This window comes from Crocodylus porosus, unplaced genomic scaffold (assembly GCF_001723895.1).
Source record: "Crocodylus porosus isolate Cpor-Errol unplaced genomic scaffold, CroPor_comp1, whole genome shotgun sequence".
NCBI lineage: Eukaryota > Metazoa > Chordata > Crocodylia > Crocodylidae > Crocodylus > Crocodylus porosus.
Genome location: NW_017728951.1, coordinates 31,201,738 through 31,219,105, shown reverse-complemented (window position 1 = coordinate 31,219,105; position 17,368 = coordinate 31,201,738). Strand labels below are relative to the sequence as shown.

General features: G+C 40.6%; 1 protein-coding gene across 1 annotated transcript in view; it reads left to right on the top strand.

Moving 5' to 3' along the window:
* Positions 1 to 17,368, top strand: part of TNKS2 (tankyrase 2) — a gene marked incomplete at its 5' end in the record, with an annotated part of 57,046 nt that overhangs the window by 7,378 nt on the left and 32,300 nt on the right. Inside the window, 8 exons of the mRNA XM_019555520.1 lie at positions 4,576 to 4,642; positions 6,675 to 6,861; positions 8,528 to 8,649; positions 11,206 to 11,297; positions 11,380 to 11,458; positions 14,298 to 14,469; positions 15,231 to 15,310; positions 15,845 to 15,990. Of these exons, the coding sequence (XP_019411065.1) occupies positions 4,576 to 4,642; positions 6,675 to 6,861; positions 8,528 to 8,649; positions 11,206 to 11,297; positions 11,380 to 11,458; positions 14,298 to 14,469; positions 15,231 to 15,310; positions 15,845 to 15,990 (945 nt within the window). The remainder of the gene's footprint in view (positions 1 to 4,575; positions 4,643 to 6,674; positions 6,862 to 8,527; positions 8,650 to 11,205; positions 11,298 to 11,379; positions 11,459 to 14,297; positions 14,470 to 15,230; positions 15,311 to 15,844; positions 15,991 to 17,368) is intronic.

Sequence of the window (17,368 nt, the reverse complement as noted above, 5' to 3'; positions counted from 1 at the left end):
TTTTTTTTTTTTCCAAGTTTAGTTAATAATACCCATAGATTACATCAAAATTTAACTGTCCATTAGGTGAGGAGACCTATTCATAATCTGGCAATCTGTACTGGTAGAATATTTACATTTATGAAAGAACTGAACTGGGAAGTAGTCATAGCTGGCTGACGGGCTCAAAAATCTTTCATGGTAGCTATCATTTAAATGTATTATTGAAAAAACCTTGCAGTTTCAGTGTTTAGTGGAAATAGTTGCCAGACACTTGGTTCAAACACTCTTTACTGATTCAGTATTTTAAGGACATTATTTTTACATATTTCATTATATTTACTGTTAGTTGGATTTATGATTTTGATTTATCTAAAACTATGTCTTTTCAGTCAACTCCATTGCACTTAGCAGCTGGATATAACCGAGTTAAGATTGTGCAGTTGTTACTACAACATGGAGCTGATGTGCATGCTAAAGATAAAGGGTAAGCTTGTAATTCACTTGTTTGTTATGCATCAGTATCAGACTTTGTTATGCAATAGAAAACGCTTATTTAAAAAAAAATTGAACCATGGCACATCAGAAATTTTGAGGTTGATATGCTATTTTTAACATGTATTGTAAATTCATAAGTTTTGCTCCCAATTTTAGGAATAACCTTTTGTGCTAAATTGGCCATAACTATGCTGCATTCTAAGTTATAAACAGACAACTTCTGAATGTTCAAAAGATGTGAAGTGATTTTCCGATAACTCGAAATGATTTTATACCATTGCTGTTAAAATTCAGGACATGCCTCTTCAGTTGATCAAGTCTTCGCTTCACTTCCCTTTGTTGTCATTATTTTTGTTCCGTAAAAAAAATGTAATAAAATAATAGAACAACTTTGTTTCCCATTTATTTGATTTTAGATTGTGTATTTCTAGGAGTTCTCTTATTATATAAGGACTTTTTCTAATTCTAGAAACTATGTAAGTACATGTATGGTCTACAGAAAATAATTGCAAGAAATCTGACTGAAATACTGAAATAAGCCAAGATTTTGGAAAACTGAATTTTTATTAACTCTTTCCAAAACACTACTTTAAAGGTGTCTACAATATCCATATAATGAAAGGCCCAAGGTGAAACCTTTTTCAGTCAGGCCTCCCTGACAATGCATCTCTCTGATTTTCTCTTAAGTTTTCCTGACAGTGTCTGTGCGCACCCCACCTCCAGCTTGGGAGTATAGAAAACTTTTTTCCCAACCATCTTCCATTCTATTTTCTCTGGATTGCAAGGTCTTTGGGCCTCTTAAATACACAGCATACAGTCATGCCCAATGACTTTAGAACCAACCAGTTAGATCAGTGGTACTCAACATCACTGGCCTGGCAAGCTAAATTCTGTGTGCCAGTCTGGCCCTACACACCAGATCCAGCCAGTCCAGTGTGTGTGGGCCATGTCATCTGGAACACACTGTTCAGGCTCCCCATGGGTTTGGACATTTTGTGGCAGGGGAGCAATGAAAGTACAATCACGGAGCTGGAAGGGACCCTGAAGGATCAACAGGTTTAGCCCCCTGCATGAGTAGGAAAGACATCTAGGGTCAGATGACCGTAGCCAGGTGACCGTCTGGTCTTCTCTTAAAGACCTCTAGGGTAAATGATTGCAACACCTCTTGGTGGGAGCTTGTTCCATAGTCTGGACACCCTAGTTATAAAGAAGTTTTCCTAATGTTCAGCCTGAAACTATCTTCCAGGAGTTTGTGGCCATTGTTTCTAGTTTTCCCCCAGGGTGCCCTGGTGAACAGTTGTTCACCAAGCCCCTGATGTAGGCCTCTGATACAGCAGTAAGCTGCAATCAGGTCTTCTCTCAGCCTTCTTTTCTGTAGGCTGAAGAGTCTGAGATCTATCAGCCTTTCCTCATATGGTTTGCCATGCGAATCCCTGATCATGTGGGTGGCCCTTCTCTGGACCCTTTCGAGCTTTAGCACATCCTTGTTGAAGTGCGGTGCCCAGAACTGGACGCAATACTCCAGCTGTGGCCTCACCGATGTTGAGTAAAGTGGGAGAATCGCGTCTTTGGATTTACTGGAGATGCATTGATTGATGCATGCCAGAGTTTTATTGGCCTTAGCGGGTACAGCGTCACATTGCCAGCTCATATTCATGCTGGGGTCTGTTGTTACCCCCAGATCCCTTTCATTTGTAGCAGGTTAATGATGCCCCAGCCTGTAGGTGTGCTGGGGGTTCTTCTTTCCCAGATGCAGCACTTTGCATTTCTCTATGTTGAACATCATCTGGTTCCGTTGTGCCCAACATGCCAGCCTGTCTAGGTCTGCTTGTGTCTGCAGCCTATCTGCAGGTGTGTCCACACAACCCCATATCTTGGTGTCGTCTGCGAACTTGGCCAGTGGGCTTTTCACCCCCTCATCCAGGTCATTGATGAAGATAATGAACAGCACTGGGCCAAGTACCGACCCCTGGGGTACGTCGCTGCCCACGTCTCGCCAGGACGACACCAATCCATTCATTTGGACTCTTTGCATCCTACCCTGCAACCAGTTTCACCCCCACTTGATGGTCCCTCAGTAGAGCCCAATATGTTCCAGTTTTCTGATCAGTACCTCATGGGATACCAGGTCAAAGGCTTTCTGGAAGTCGAGGTACATGATGTCGACTGCTTTTCTCTCATCCAGGTGATGAGTCACCTGATCATAGAAAGAAATGAAGTTAGTCAGACAAGACCTGCCCACGATGAAGCCATGCTGGCTGTCATTCAGTATCAGGCCTTCTGCAAGTTTGTCTCATATAGCCTCTTCAATGAATGTTTCTAGGATTTTCCCTGGAATACAGTTAAGCTAATTGGCATGTAGTTTCCCAGGTTTTCACACTTCACCTTCTTGAAGATGGGCACAACATTGGCCCTCTTCCAGTCCTCTGCGATTTCTCCAGAAGCCCATGAGTTTTGAAAAACTTTTGCCAGAGGCTCTGCAATTACTTCATCCAACTCTTGCAGCACTCTTGGGCAGAGTTAATCTGCTTCTGATTTATATAGATCTAATTTCTTTAATTGATCATACACCAGTTCTATGGCAATGGTGAGAATGATGTCAGTCCTGCCCTGCTTGTTCTGTGCCCTACCTGGCACACTGTTTCCCTTGGTCATGTGAAAGACCGAGGCAAAGTAGTCATTTAGGAGTTCTGTTTTTTTCCTGAGGCATTGAATAGCAGCCCCACATTCCCATTAGTTTTCCTTTTACTACCTATATAGCTAAAGAAGGACTTCTTGTTGCCCTTGATTCTTGTAGCTAGCTTTAGTTCAGTTTCTACCTTAGCTTGCTTAATCTGGTTTCTACAAGTGCGGACCATTGTCGAGTAGTCTTCCTTAGAGGCTGTTGCAAACTTCTGTTGTTTGTACACCTCTTTCTTTTTCTATAGGAGGGCTGCAAAGTCCCTGCTGAGCCAAGAGGGTATTTTGACCCTTCTGCTGTCTTTTTCTTTGTAAGGGAATGGCTTTTCTCTGAGCCTTAAGGATTGTATCCTTAAGGAATGACCATGTTTCTCATGCTCCCTTTCCTTGTAGTCCTTGGTCTCTCAAGACATTCTCTAGTAGTGACCTGAGCTTATTAAAATTTGTGTTTTTTAAGTCTAAGACTTTGAGCTTGGTATCTATTTTGTCAAACTTGTGATGAACCATGAATGTAATGATTTCATGGTCACTGTCACCTAGGCTGCCCTCTAAGTGTTAATTTCCATAGCTCTGAGACCAATTAATGCTGCTACTGTTCCTCTGCTGCCAAGTATCTCAACCTTTAGGGAGTCCTGCAGGCTGGATCCAGATAGTGGGCCAGGGTTAAGCACCACTGAATTACAGCAGAAGCTTTGTTATCTGGCAGCCATGGGGAATGGAGGGTGCAAGATAACAAAATATGCTGGTTAACTGAGGCCCGAACAGGTGTCTTTGCCTGTTCGGGCCGCTACCTCTCCTGCTGAGTCCGGAGAGTCGCCGCCCCTTCCGCCACATCACTGCCCCTTCTGCAGGCCCCGAGGGACAGAGAGGCAGGCCCCACACTGGCTGCTGTGCCTCGGGCCGTGGAGACTCAGCAGCGCAGGCTGTTTTGCCCCAGCCCGTAGAGCTTTGGTGAAAACAAGAGGTGCCACAGTGGGCACTTCAGGTTTCACTTTTACCTTACAAGCCGGCATGCCGATTAATAAAGCACGCCAGCTTGTAAGGTGCTGGTTAAGGCAGCTTTTACTTACGTAAGTTTTGCAAACTTGTCATCTTTTGAAATAACTTGTGTTGATACGTTGTTTTCAGTTTATCCTTTAAATCGATAAGGAACCAAGTTTCTTATACAAACAGTACAACTTCCATTCTTCTTTCTTTGATCCTTTTAAAAAGAGATTGGTTTGAATATTTTTGGAACTGTTTCTTTTCTTCTGTCTCTTTTTTTCCCCACCCCTTTGTTAGACATGTGAGTCTTTAACTTTGAGAGATTAAGAGGCAGCATAGTTGTGAAATTTGCCGTGTACTAAATTGGCATATGCTGGGGCAAGATATATGTAGTAATCTTAATTTGTTTGTTTGTTTTCCCTCCTCACTGCCAAGGGACTTGGTGCCACTTCACAACGCCTGTTCCTATGGTCATTATGAAGTAACAGAACTTCTGGTAAAGGTTGGTCTTTATTTTAATTCCTTTTTCAAATTAGGTAAGATTCTTCTGTCATAAATCATTCCTATTTTATTTTGTACTTAACATTAGGTTTTGGCGGTTCAGTTTAATATTAGGTGTGCTAACTCTATCCTCCTTTTCAGCATAAATTTAAGTTTGCCAGTTAGGTCACTAGTGTGCCCCCACAACTGGGAGTGCCAGACAGCAGATCATCACTCCCAGACACAGGGTGCGTTGGGAGCCCTACACTTCAGTGTGTCCCCATGGCTCGAAGTGCCAGTTGACTGGCATTCCCAGCCTCAGGAGTGCATGGGAGTCTTGAAGGGCTCCAGCGTGCTCCTGAAACTGCAAGCACTGATCGGTGTCGGATGCACATTTCAGTTTAAAGCAGAATGAGAACCAGTCACAAAGTTACTTCAAAAAATATTTACAGTATTTTGTGTAGTAATTTTTGTAGCTTATTTTCTGTTTTATTGTGCTGTTAATGGCATGAATGTATGGCTGTGTCCCAGCCACCTGCGGAGGGTTCGGGATTGAGAGTGTGGTCGGGGGTAGAAAGGTAAGCAAGGTTTATTGACTTAACAAGCACACAACTACACGTAAATAACAAAACAAGGGCAGACAATAATAATTCACGTTGGCAACTTATCAGCAGTCCCCTCTGATGCCTGATGTAAGGCAAGTTTCGCTTCTGCAAAGCTCAGCGAAGTCAGGCGGCTCTGATCAGCGCTCTCTGAGGCGTACCGGGAAGGACCCTGGTACTCAGTCTTTGGGCTGCTTGAGATCCATGGGCCAACCAAATCCAGGCCAGCAACTAATCTTAAATCAGGAGCTTCTTTTACAGAGCTGCATCTTCCTTCTAAAAGATTTCCGGATGTGCCAGCTAATTTATAACTTTTGAGCTATGCTGATAACTTACAGCCATCCATATTCTCCCATTATAATTATTCTTAGGACTGACCAATAACAGGACAAGCCTTGCATTCTTCTGATAAGGTTAATTTTAACTATGCCACAAAGCTTACCACTACTTCTACAAGGCCTTGCTAAATTTACTAGGCCATACTACATCTTTGATTTTAATTAGGTTTTTAACAACAATGTATGCTTAATATCTGAACAAATGACAGCAAAACACTTGGTCTAATCTTCACATAGCCTTCAGCAAGCACCTTTATCACAGACATAATTTTCAGCTGTCACAGGCTGAATTACTAGTAACGACCTAATTAACTGATCTGTAATAGTTAGTATTAGGTGGTCATGAACGTAACATCTGCAAGGAGCCATATATAAGAATGGACTGTCACTTTAAAACTTGAGCAGTGTTTATCTTAAGGTTGTGAATGTGGCGGAAGAAAACATTTGGTTTTGCTTTCAGACTTAGAGATGTGTCACAAGTGCTTTTAAGAAGAGTTCTTAGTTGAGCAGCGTTAAAAATATTGTAGAAATGCCAAGACAGTGTTTTTTAGTTTTCATGTATAAACATTTCTGGCAAAGCTTCCTTTTTTGTCATCCTTGATGGCTTATCATTCAGTGCTTTCTGATGTCACAGCTTGAATGCAGAAAGAGACAACTACGTACCTCTGAAATCTTTGTGTTGGTACAGCTGTCTGCAAAAGGTTACAGGCTTGGGGCTTAAAGGCTGTGTTTTCTGTGTCATATATGTTTTTACTAATGAATGAAATTCCTTTGTTAATTCAGTTGCTGAAGTGTCTGATTTTGTGTAAACGGGTTGGGCTTTTTATGATTGTCTCTGAAGTTGGAAAATAATCTCTCGGAAGTTTGGTTATGAGCCTGAAATTAAATTTGTGTTCATTAAAGGTTGTTATGTGCAGTTTGTTTTGCACTTAAATGCTCCAGCAGTGGAGACCCTGTAAGTACTGAAATCTATATTTCTGAAAAAAGATCTTGGAAACTATCTGTGCATATATGTATATAACAGTCACTTAACTATCTGCTATATTACAGTTAATGACTACAGTTTTTCTTTAATGGTCTGCCTTTACTTTTGTGTCTGTCCGCCCCGCCCCAGCATGGAGCATGTGTGAATGCAATGGATCTGTGGCAGTTCACTCCTCTGCATGAAGCAGCTTCTAAGAATAGGGTGGAAGTATGTTCTCTTCTGTTAAGTTATGGTGCTGATCCAACACTATTGAACTGTCACAACAAAAGCACCATTGATTTGGCCCCGACACCCCAGTTAAAAGAACGATTGGCATGTGAGTATAAAGTGAACCTGAAACTGAATAGAATGAATTACATATCATAGCTCGTGTTCCGTTTGTTTCTTTGCATTGCATATTTTATTTCACAAATGTATCACACCAGTATTAGGTCCTAAAGAAAATGTTCACATTTTGCAAGTAACTCTAATGTTCGCTGGGAGACTTGTTTCCATTTAGTTTAAAAAAGAATAATAGTTTCAAGTGAAAACAGAGCAGTTCCTCCAGCCTTAAACGTATTTTCGTTCAGTTTTACAGTCCTTTTGCTAAAACGAAGCGTGGATTTTCTTCCCTGAAACTGGTTTTTCCCTGCAAACTCTCTCTGTGATCTCTCCAAAACCTGTTCTCCTTAAGATCAATTCATGATTTCTCCTGAATTGTTTCGGCAAGCTGGATTTGAACAAAAGAAAAAGTTGAATTACTTATTGCAGGGGTCAGCAATGTTTTTGGGCAGTGCGCTAAAAACACCTGCAACTTCAACTTGTAAGGTATTGGTGTGCTGGGTAGGATGGTAGGGGAGCTGTGAGGGGCCTGATCCTTGGGGCAGTGCAGCCTCGGCCCCTTTTCCACCATTTGCTCCAAGGCTTGTGTGCACCCGCTGCCAGCAACATGCTGGGCCACCCCAGTGCAGCTGCTTGCAGCTTCCCAGGTGCTTGCCACAGCTAGCCCAGGCTACTCATACCAGGCAGCAAGGAGGCTGCAAGCAGCTGTACTGGGGTCTATGGTGCCCTGGCCTGGCTTGTAGCTGGTATGTAGGTCCACGCACCCCTGGAAGTGGATGACAGGAAAGAGACAGGAGCTGCTATTGCCACAACAAAAACCAGGCCCCTTGAAGCTCCTCTGCAATCTGCCCCAAGACACACATGCCAAGGGTTGCCTATCCCTCACTTCAAATAAATTTATGCTGAAGATGTTAAGTGCTACTGTTGGTTGTTTTTATTGAGTTCTAAAGTGGTAAATTGAAGCAAGGATTCTTTCAGGGATAATTAAGGAATTGTACTTATGTCCTGTGAGACCCCTGGCAGACATTCAGTATAAAAGATCTGATCTGTGATCCCAACAATTATACCTCCTATCACAGCACAGATGAATGGCAGGAAGCACAGTTGGGGCTCAGATACCAAGTGCTCCCTAACCTTGGGCTCTTCCTGCACTTGCAAGTACCAAGCTGGGGACTGGTACTTCTGTGGCTTGGAGTGTCAGTGAGCTGTTTGTTGCTCCCAGCTGCAGTAGCACACCAGAGTCTTGAAGGGCTTCAGTGCACTCCTAAGTTTGGGAGTAGCCACATGTTCAATATAAGGCTTGATGAGAACCAGCCTAGTTGTTATACATTTTGTGAAATAACTTTGTGGCTTATTTCCTGTTTTATCATACCATTAATTTCTTGTACATGAATGTGGCTGGGCTATCAACACGTAATTTACTAGTCAGTCATGTCTTAAGTGTAACATCTGTCAAAGGCCTGAGTGAACAAACAGTGATTTTTCTCAAAATTTAAAATTGCTGTGCTGTATCCATTTAATGGACATAGTTGTTCAGTTAACTTAGAAAAGTACTTCTAAGTTCTCTCCCAATCCCTGAAACAAGTATTTCCCATTCTGGAAGCTGCCAGTCCTCATGATTCCTTTCACACAGATATTTAAAAATAAACCTTCTTTTCTAGATGAATTCAAAGGTCACTCACTACTACAGGCTGCACGAGAATCAGATGTAGCTCGTATCAAAAAGCATCTGTCTTTGGAGACAGTGAACTTCAAGCATCCTCAAACGCATGAGACAGCATTGGTAATATTTCAGATGTGATTTTTTTTTCATTGATTTAAGATATTTTGTGGGTGACTGAAAAAGTAAGGGATACTTTAAAACTGTTGATCCCTGATTATTTTTTTTTTTTTGACCCCTTCAGGTAAAAGAGACTGGGGAATCTAGTAGAAAATAAATAATCAGGACAGTAAATGTGTTCTTGTTTTAACATGTTTATTCCTGTCAATTTTTACAGAATAACTCATTCTCATGATATCAGTGAATTTGAAACTAGTCTGCTTCTTTTTTCAAGGTTTCCTCCTTCACTGGTCATCTTCTCATTTCCTTCCATGAAATACTTAACATTTCAGTCTCTTGTTTTTGTATCACTTATCAGTCTTTTAGCTAAGGTCAGGTATAAGTGTGCATGTTTTTAAAGTTAAACTTTTCTTCACTTTTTGCCTCTCTTTCTAATCCTTTCAGGTGGCTTTAGTAGTTCTGTCACTTTAGAAGTTTGCATCACATTTTTATTTCATATACTCTTCAAGTGTAATTGCTGAATTAAGGTAATAATGATAAACCCATTTCCAATAGAAGCTGCTGCAGTATAACAATAGACATTCCCTATTCCTCATTTCATTCCTGACATGGGCAATCATCCTGACTTTTTTTTATTTAGAACCCAGCCAGTTCTTGATCTAGGTGTAAAATATAAACATATTCAGAAACCCTTTCATCTGCTAATTTTAGTAATTATTTTAATTATAGAATTTTGGGTTGATCATTACCAATCTGACTTTGATTTTCACAACTTATCTTGCTTGTATTTGCATGCTGATAAATATTGGGGATACAGGAGAGGAAATGGCAAGTAAGTAAAAGAAAAAAAAGGTTAGCACAGAAGACATAATATTATGTAAAATTTCATAAGCCCATCATAGCATTTATAGTTGTTTGAAAACAGTATTCACATTCAGCCATGGTATATATAGGACCAACTCCTGTTTCTTCCAGTGCCTTTTTGAATACCAGAAATTAATTTTGCCTGTTAAGTCTAGTCAAGTGTTAATGGCCTGGATTTAGATTATTTTCCCTATATATTTTTGTAAGAAATTAGCTAAAAAAGTGTAGGTAGTTATTTAAAAGTTGTATAAGAATTCAGCCCTCATGCTTAAAACCTTTTGTGGTCTGATACCCAGTTAAAATATAGTATATAAATGTTGGTTCCATTCAGTTCACTGGCAATAGTCCTTTTGATATTTTTTTTTTTTGCACTGAGGATCTCATTCAGGATATGCAAATAATTGTTCCATCTGTGTAATGAACATAAATTGCAAGATCCTAAAGTCCTCGGTGCACTCATACCAAACTTCATGACGTAGCAAAGTAATGAGAATCTCCCCTATGCTCTAAAATTAGACTGCTTCCTGGTGGGGCAAGCAGGAGGGGCAGGGTGACTTGGTATCAACCATGGCATCCTTTTTTGTAGCTTATTAAATATACAATATCTCTCTATCTACTGATTGCCTCTGCCCCTGCTTACAGTTGTAATTTTTTTTTATTCTGGAACTGTTAACAAGGTGGAGATAAACACTTGTGGTTAATTATTGATCTACAGTAAGGGTTGTTTGGAAGTTAAGATAAGATGAAGAACATGGAGATGTTTGTCCTTTTTCCTTATTCACTGTAATTTGGAGCAAGTCAATTAATCTCTGCCTATTTCTCTTGTCTTTAAAATGAAGGTGGTCACTTGCCAATGAGTACTGAGGCTAAATTATTTGTATTAAAATGCTTTGAGATCAGTTTCTGTGAGAGATTTCCATAGTGTGTCACCTTATTATATACATGCCCATATTTGTCTTTCATTATTTTTTATATTCCCTTTAGTAAAATCATAGTTAGTTTTGTATGTTAAGAATTACCAGTCCTCTGGGAGTAAGGTATAACACAAGTGTAAAAGTAGTAACACTTGCTTTTGTGATTACATAGTTCTACCACTGAACAGATCAGCCTAGTTGGGATACAAAAAGATTGATTTAATAGATGTGACTAACAAAAAGTATATGTTTGCCTTTTGATATTTTCAGTGTTCATAAGACAACAAAAGCCCATATAAGTTATTTAGTACAATATAAATCATGGCAGCATGGTGTCTGCTGCTTTAAAAATAGTTTTCACAAACTGTGGCAGCAGTAGATCTCCTTAAAGATATCTAAAAACCAATGTTGGCTAAAAAAGGGCTTATACCTTTCTATCCTATTGTCTCTTTTAAAAGTGATTCCTTTTGTTACCTAGCTTCTTTACCTACCGTTATTTATTCATTTCCTGAGTTAACTTAGTTTACTAATTCTCAATTCAGTAGTTTCACCTCTAAGAGTTAGAAATTGAGGCCTCAGTGCTGGATTGGGGAGTAATAGTACAAATTCCTGAGCCTATATAGCAGTTTCATTCAACAAATAGGCCTCTGTCAGTCTTATAATAGATCCTAACACACAATAAAGATCCCAACGTACAATCTAGCTTTAATTTGCACTTAATGAACAAGTAAGAAAATATATTTAATGAACGCTATTAATGCAACAGTTCTATAATATTTAGCACTGTGCAGCTGCATCTCCATACCCCAAGAGAAAGCAAGTATGTGAATTACTGCTGAGAAAAGGAGCCAACGTCAATGAAAAGACAAAAGAGTGAGTGTTCTTATGAATGCTTTTAAGTGATTAGAAGGAATTTTGTAGAATACAACTTAATTGCAAAAATTTGTTTTAAAAGCTTCTTGACACCTCTCCATGTGGCATCAGAAAAGGCTCATAATGATGTAGTAGAAGTGGTTGTAAAGCATGAAGCGAAGGTATGAGTTACTAATTATTTTTCTTTGTTTGCTAAGATTATGCTAAAACACATTTTATAGGTAATGTTGAATTTGACTGAAGCCTGTGAGTTTTATACAGTTACTTCTTAAAATATACATGTTTATAGATATAAAACAGACACTTATACAGCATTATCTGTATAGGTTTCATGATTTTGCATTCCATTATATGGAATACAGGGTAGTTTATACTCAATACTGATACTGTCATTAACAGTGCACGAAAAAAGTATTTAGTTCTTTATTATGCAATAGTAGTATTGAATCTGTTCTAGAAGAATGGACTGGAGAGGAGGAGATAGTGAGTGAAAATAACATGCAAGGGGTCTGGATCTTAAATGAAGAGAGAAAATGGAGAGAGCTGGAAATGCTTTTGCAAAAATTAAGATGAAGTCAATATACTGCAAAAATTATATAACAGGGTTGTCAAATTATGGTCCACAGATCAGAGCTGCCCTCCTCCACCCCACACCCCTCCCCTGCAGCTTGGAGAATGGGCAGTGAGTTGCAGCCAGGGCAACAGAAGAGACATCACCAGGGTACTGCTGCTTGCCTAATTTGGTTTATTCACTCTGCTGCAGCAAGGAAGGCGCAGGGTCCTGCTGCACACCTTTTCCCATCTATTCTCTCTACAGAAGAATATGGAGATTAGCAGCCCATGGCAGGTACTAGGTCACAAGCAGCAGCCTGCCAAACCTGCTGTAACATGTAATTTGGTCAGGTTTGGGGGTTTTTTGCATAGGAGAAGAATGGAAATAGGTCCATTGTATCATACTTCAGTTACAGGAGGTGGCCGAAGTAAGAGTTGGGTCTCTTGCTTGTGGGCCAGGTAAATTTACAGCTTGTGGGACTTAACCAATCATTCTTAATTTACTGTTTATTCATAGATAGCTATGAAACGGAATTCTGGTTGCTCAGTGTAAGCAGTTTTCAGAAAAAAAGCAATTTCTGAGCAGTCTTTCAAAATTTCCTCCATTTCTTTCAAGTGTCAAATACTGTATAAACTCAAATTCAGGATCAGGTGTCCCCCCTGTTCGTGTACGGCCCCTCCCTTCCCCCGACCCAGCGGATTGCTGGGGAATGTCATCTTGGATTTGAGTACCAATCTGGGGCAGCTGCTGCTCCAGGGCTGGATCTGGAACCACAGCTGTTGCCTGCCCTGGGCTGGAGACAAAGCCAGAGCTACTGCATAGGGTAAGTGGTGGGAAGTAGGGCACAGGAGCCAGGGGAAGGGGGGACAAGGAGCAGGGTGGCAGGTCACCTGGCCTTTCCCATCTCTCCTCCACCTGCTGCTAGCTCCCTGCCACTGCTTTCCCTTACCACCACAGTTGTCAGGAAGATTAACTTTAATATGACCTTCAATAATAACAGATTTATAATTTTCCATGTGTAGAATCTAATTATTGTGGGGGCTGCCTTTAAGTTGAAGCCTTTGGGTAGATCCAGTATGTTACTGAAATTCAGTAACCTCCTTGTAAGGTTAAGAAAAATATTTGGAACATCTCTTTATATCAGTAGAGAATTTTAACAACTTCCTTTTTATACTTTCTAAGTTACATTTCAGTAGTCCAACATCCCTCTAACATCACTGGATTTTTAGTAATCATTTTTTCTTCTGAAGCTGCAGGTACTTTTCAAGAGCTATCAGTAGCTTAAGGTTGAATGTCAAAGAGAGATTCTGCATATTCTTCTAGTCTAAATTCTGTGTTGAGGAGAGAGCTGCTTTTTTAATTCTGAACATAACTTTTTCATTAAAAAGAGCCACTGGTCTTGTACTGCGGGGGAAGTTATCCTAAGCTTCCGTAAGTTACCCTTATCCTCATCACTCAACTCCCCACACTTATTCTTCCCTAGCACCTTATATAGACTATGCTGTTCTATCTAGCAACAGTGATGATAGTAGGGACATCAGGCAGTGGGCTGATCAAGTAGTGAGTGGGCACTCTGTCTCATGGTGGACTGCATAGTCATTCAGGGGCTTTGTCCCTTTTGGCTCTTTAAGCTGGCAGGTCTACTTTGGCTGATTTATGAAGTGAACAGAAAACAGGCTTCCATTGCATAATGTGAGTGGAAGTAGAGGCCTGGGCTGCTTCCCATCAGAAGCTTATGAAACAAATGGATCACCAGGCAGTTGATAGTACCTAAAATCCTTCACTTCACTCAGCACCTTAATCATACTTCTCATCCTTTTATGCTTCTGGAGTTGTAGAAGGGATGGGAAGACTGTCATCAGTGTTCTTCCTGCAATAGTGCTGTGACAGTGACTGGCACAGCTACAGCATAGCAGCTAGCTGTGTCCCAAACTCAGTGAGAACTAAAACTAAGTAAAGTTGGTAATTTGGAGAGTTGGAATAAATTTTGTCAGGATTGATTACTGCCATTGATTCCTTTCCACTATTTTCTTACCACTATCTATAGGTCCAAACTAAATATATTGGGAAATGTTTAGAAAAATCATTCTCTGCACCATATCAACTTGACAGATTTCATTTTATGGAATGATTCCCAACCCTTCACCTATCAACATATACCAGTTGTTACTAGCTGTTGTTACAGCAGAGGTAGAGGCCCAACTGTATCACTTTTACCATTAGTGGCTAAATTATATTTTCATGCTTTACAGAGTATTTTTGCATGGAAACAGGGATCAAATTTGCTTTTTTAATAAAACCCAAGATACTCTTTAAGGGCCTGGAGGTCAGCTCTGTTGACAGCATGTTTGGTCTAAAATTCCATGTGATCATTTGTGAATATAAGGCCTTTTTGGTGGACTTAATTCCTGTCAAAAGACATTCTTAAGGTTCTCTGTTCTCTTTAGGTTAATGCATTGGATAATCTTGGTCAGACTTCTCTACATCGAGCTGCACATTATGGCCATCTTCAGACATGCAGATTGTTGTTGAGCTCTGGATGTGATCCATCCATTGTGTCGCTGCAGGGTTTCACAGCTTTACAAATGGGGAATGAGAGTGTGCAGCAACTACTACAAGGTACTACTGTACTTTTGTTTAAAATAGTGTAATGTTTTGTTTCACTTGCATCAGTAGGCAGTAAGGGATAGCACTGAGATGAATTATAGAGGCAGTTTGTATGCTTGGCTCACCTGCAAAAGGAAAATGGCAAGATTTTATGTAAGTTTAGTAGAGTTCGTTCTTACAGCCAGAGTTGCATGTAATGTGCTGCTGCTGCCGTTTGCTGTGGTTGATGCTGGCCCTTGTATTATCCCACAGTGGTCTGTTTCCAGGATTGTATTACAGTAATTGGCAGTTTATTCTAACATAGTGGTGTCTGCCACCTAGAGTCAAGTTGAAGAAACGCTGAGGAGAAACCTATTGTAAAGTGAAGGTAAATAGTGGCCACTTTTGCTTTACTTTTGTGACCACAGGTAAGAGGGTATACACAGTTCTCAGATTTTTCACTGAATAAAAACCTGAATAGTAATAAGCTCAATAAATAAGCATCTGGATCACTAAAATTCTCAAACTGAACATGTCATTAACTGGGTCTACGGTATTTCATAATAGCGGAAATAACAATGCTGAAAGCAAATGTAATATTGCTCTGGAAACCTGTAAGTACCAGGTTACAACTACCAGCTACAGTTCAAGGTATATGTGAGGTAAATTGACTGGTATATTTTGAGATGTGTTAAAGGGCAGTTCCTGAAATGCTATTTGGTCTGATTTTAAGTGCTTATTCTTGCTGAAGAAGTTTTTAAATTAGAGACAAGTAATCTTCATTTCTTTTATAGAAGGCATCCCATTAGGTAATTCGGATGCAGATCGACAATTACTAGAAGCTGCAAAGGCTGGAGATGTAGACACTGTAAAAGTAAGGTTACAACTGTATTTTGTGCTATCTACACAAGGGCATATCTTGTCAAACCATGACAATATTTTCTAAAACAGAAAAAAGCTTTCCTGTCTAAGTACCATAGAACCATAGTTTTTACCTGATTCCCTCATGGTGCGCAAAAGCTTCATCTGATAAAAAAAACCAAAAAAAAACAATTTGATGTGGGCCAATTCTGAAGTCTTCAGTTCTTAATTGGAAAGAACTTAGTATTGTCCATAGGTGTGGATTAAAAGAGAGGAAAGGAATTGTTTTAATTCTTTGCTCTTGGAGTTGCAGAACCCCCCTAATGAAAGTTATGGCAATTAATCTTGACTTTATCCTGAATGTCAGGGGAAATTAATCTTTATCTATGTGTTATTTAGGGATGTTAAATTTTCTGTTTTTCGGGGTGGGGGGAAGTGTTTTTGTTTGTTTGTTTGTTTTAAAGAATACGCACAATAACTAGTATTTGCATGTTTGAATGTCAGCTATATGTATAGTGATATATGTTTTGGTTCTTGGCCTCCACAGAAGTTATGTACGGTTCAGAGTGTGAACTGCAGGGACATTGAGGGACGTCAGTCCACACCGCTGCACTTTGCAGCAGGATATAATAGGGTGTCGGTAGTTGAGTATCTTCTTCAGCATGGAGCTGATGTTCATGCAAAAGATAAAGGGTGAGTACTCATTTTATGTTTATTTGGCAGATGTGGTTGGTGTTTTTGTGTTAGTTGTAAGCCTTTGAGTTCTGCTAGGTGGTTCATATTCTGTATACAGTAAAAGCTGTGTTAACTGGCAGTTTATTAACCGGCATCCAAGTGACACAGCACAAGTGAAACCAGAAATACCACTTCCAGGGGACTTTCCTTTTTGCCGCCGTGAGCTGAGTTTTTTTTTGCCACTTTTTTGGCCCACAGCAGCCCAGGGCAAAGCAGCCTGTGCAGGAAAAAGCAGCCTACACGGAGCCCCGCTCCCGGTCCCCGGGCACACTGACACCGGGGAGTGCACCAGATGGTGCACATTTGATTACCCGGAATATTTGATTAACCGGCGTGCCCCATTCCCAAGGGATGCCAGATAACAGAGCGTCTACTGTACTTACATTCATAGATGCTAGGGTTGGAAGGGACCTCAACAGATCATCGAGTCCGATCCCCTGACCTGGGCAGGAAAGAGTGCTGGGGTCAGATGACTCCAGACAAATGCCTATCCAGCCTCTTAAAGACCTCCAAGGTAGGGGAGAGCACCACCTCCCTTAGAAGCCCGTTCCAAATTCTGGCCATCCTAATCGTGAACAAGTTCTTTCTAATGTCCAGCCTAAATCTTTTCTCTGTCAGTTTGTGACCATTCTTCATTGTTACTGCAAGAGGCACCCTGGTGAACAGAGGATCTCCGGTTCCTTGCTGCACCACATTTCATTCATCTCATGAATTTGTAGGCAGCCACAAGATCACCTCTCAGCGTTCTTTTTGCGGAGGCTGAGGAGATCCAGGTCCCTTAATTTCTCCTCATAGAGCTTGACCTGAAAACCCTTAACGATACAAGTGACCCTTCTCGAGGATATCCACATCCTTCTTAAAGTGCAGTGCCCAAAACTGGATGCAATACTGCAACTGCAGTCTGACCAATACTGCATAGAGGGGATGTATCATCTCCTTGGCAGTATTTGTCATGCATCTGCTAATGCATGATGAAGTGTGGTTAGCTTTTGCTGATGATTTCATCACACTGATGACTCATGTTCATCTTGGAGTCCTCTGTTACTCCAAGATTCCTTTCCACTTCTGTGCTGTGGAGAGGCTCACTTCCCAGCCAGTAGGTATGCTGGATATTTTTATGCCCTAGACGCAGTATTCTGCATTTGTCCTTGTTGAACTGCATCCTGTTGTGTTCTGCCCACTTTTCCAACCTGTCCAGGTCCGCCTGCAATTCCCTGCCCTCCGGTGTGTTCACTTCTCCCCACATTTTAGTATCATCTGCAGACTTGGACCAAGTACACTTCATGCCCACATCCAAGTCACTGATAAAGACATTGAAGAGTACAGGTCCAAGGAC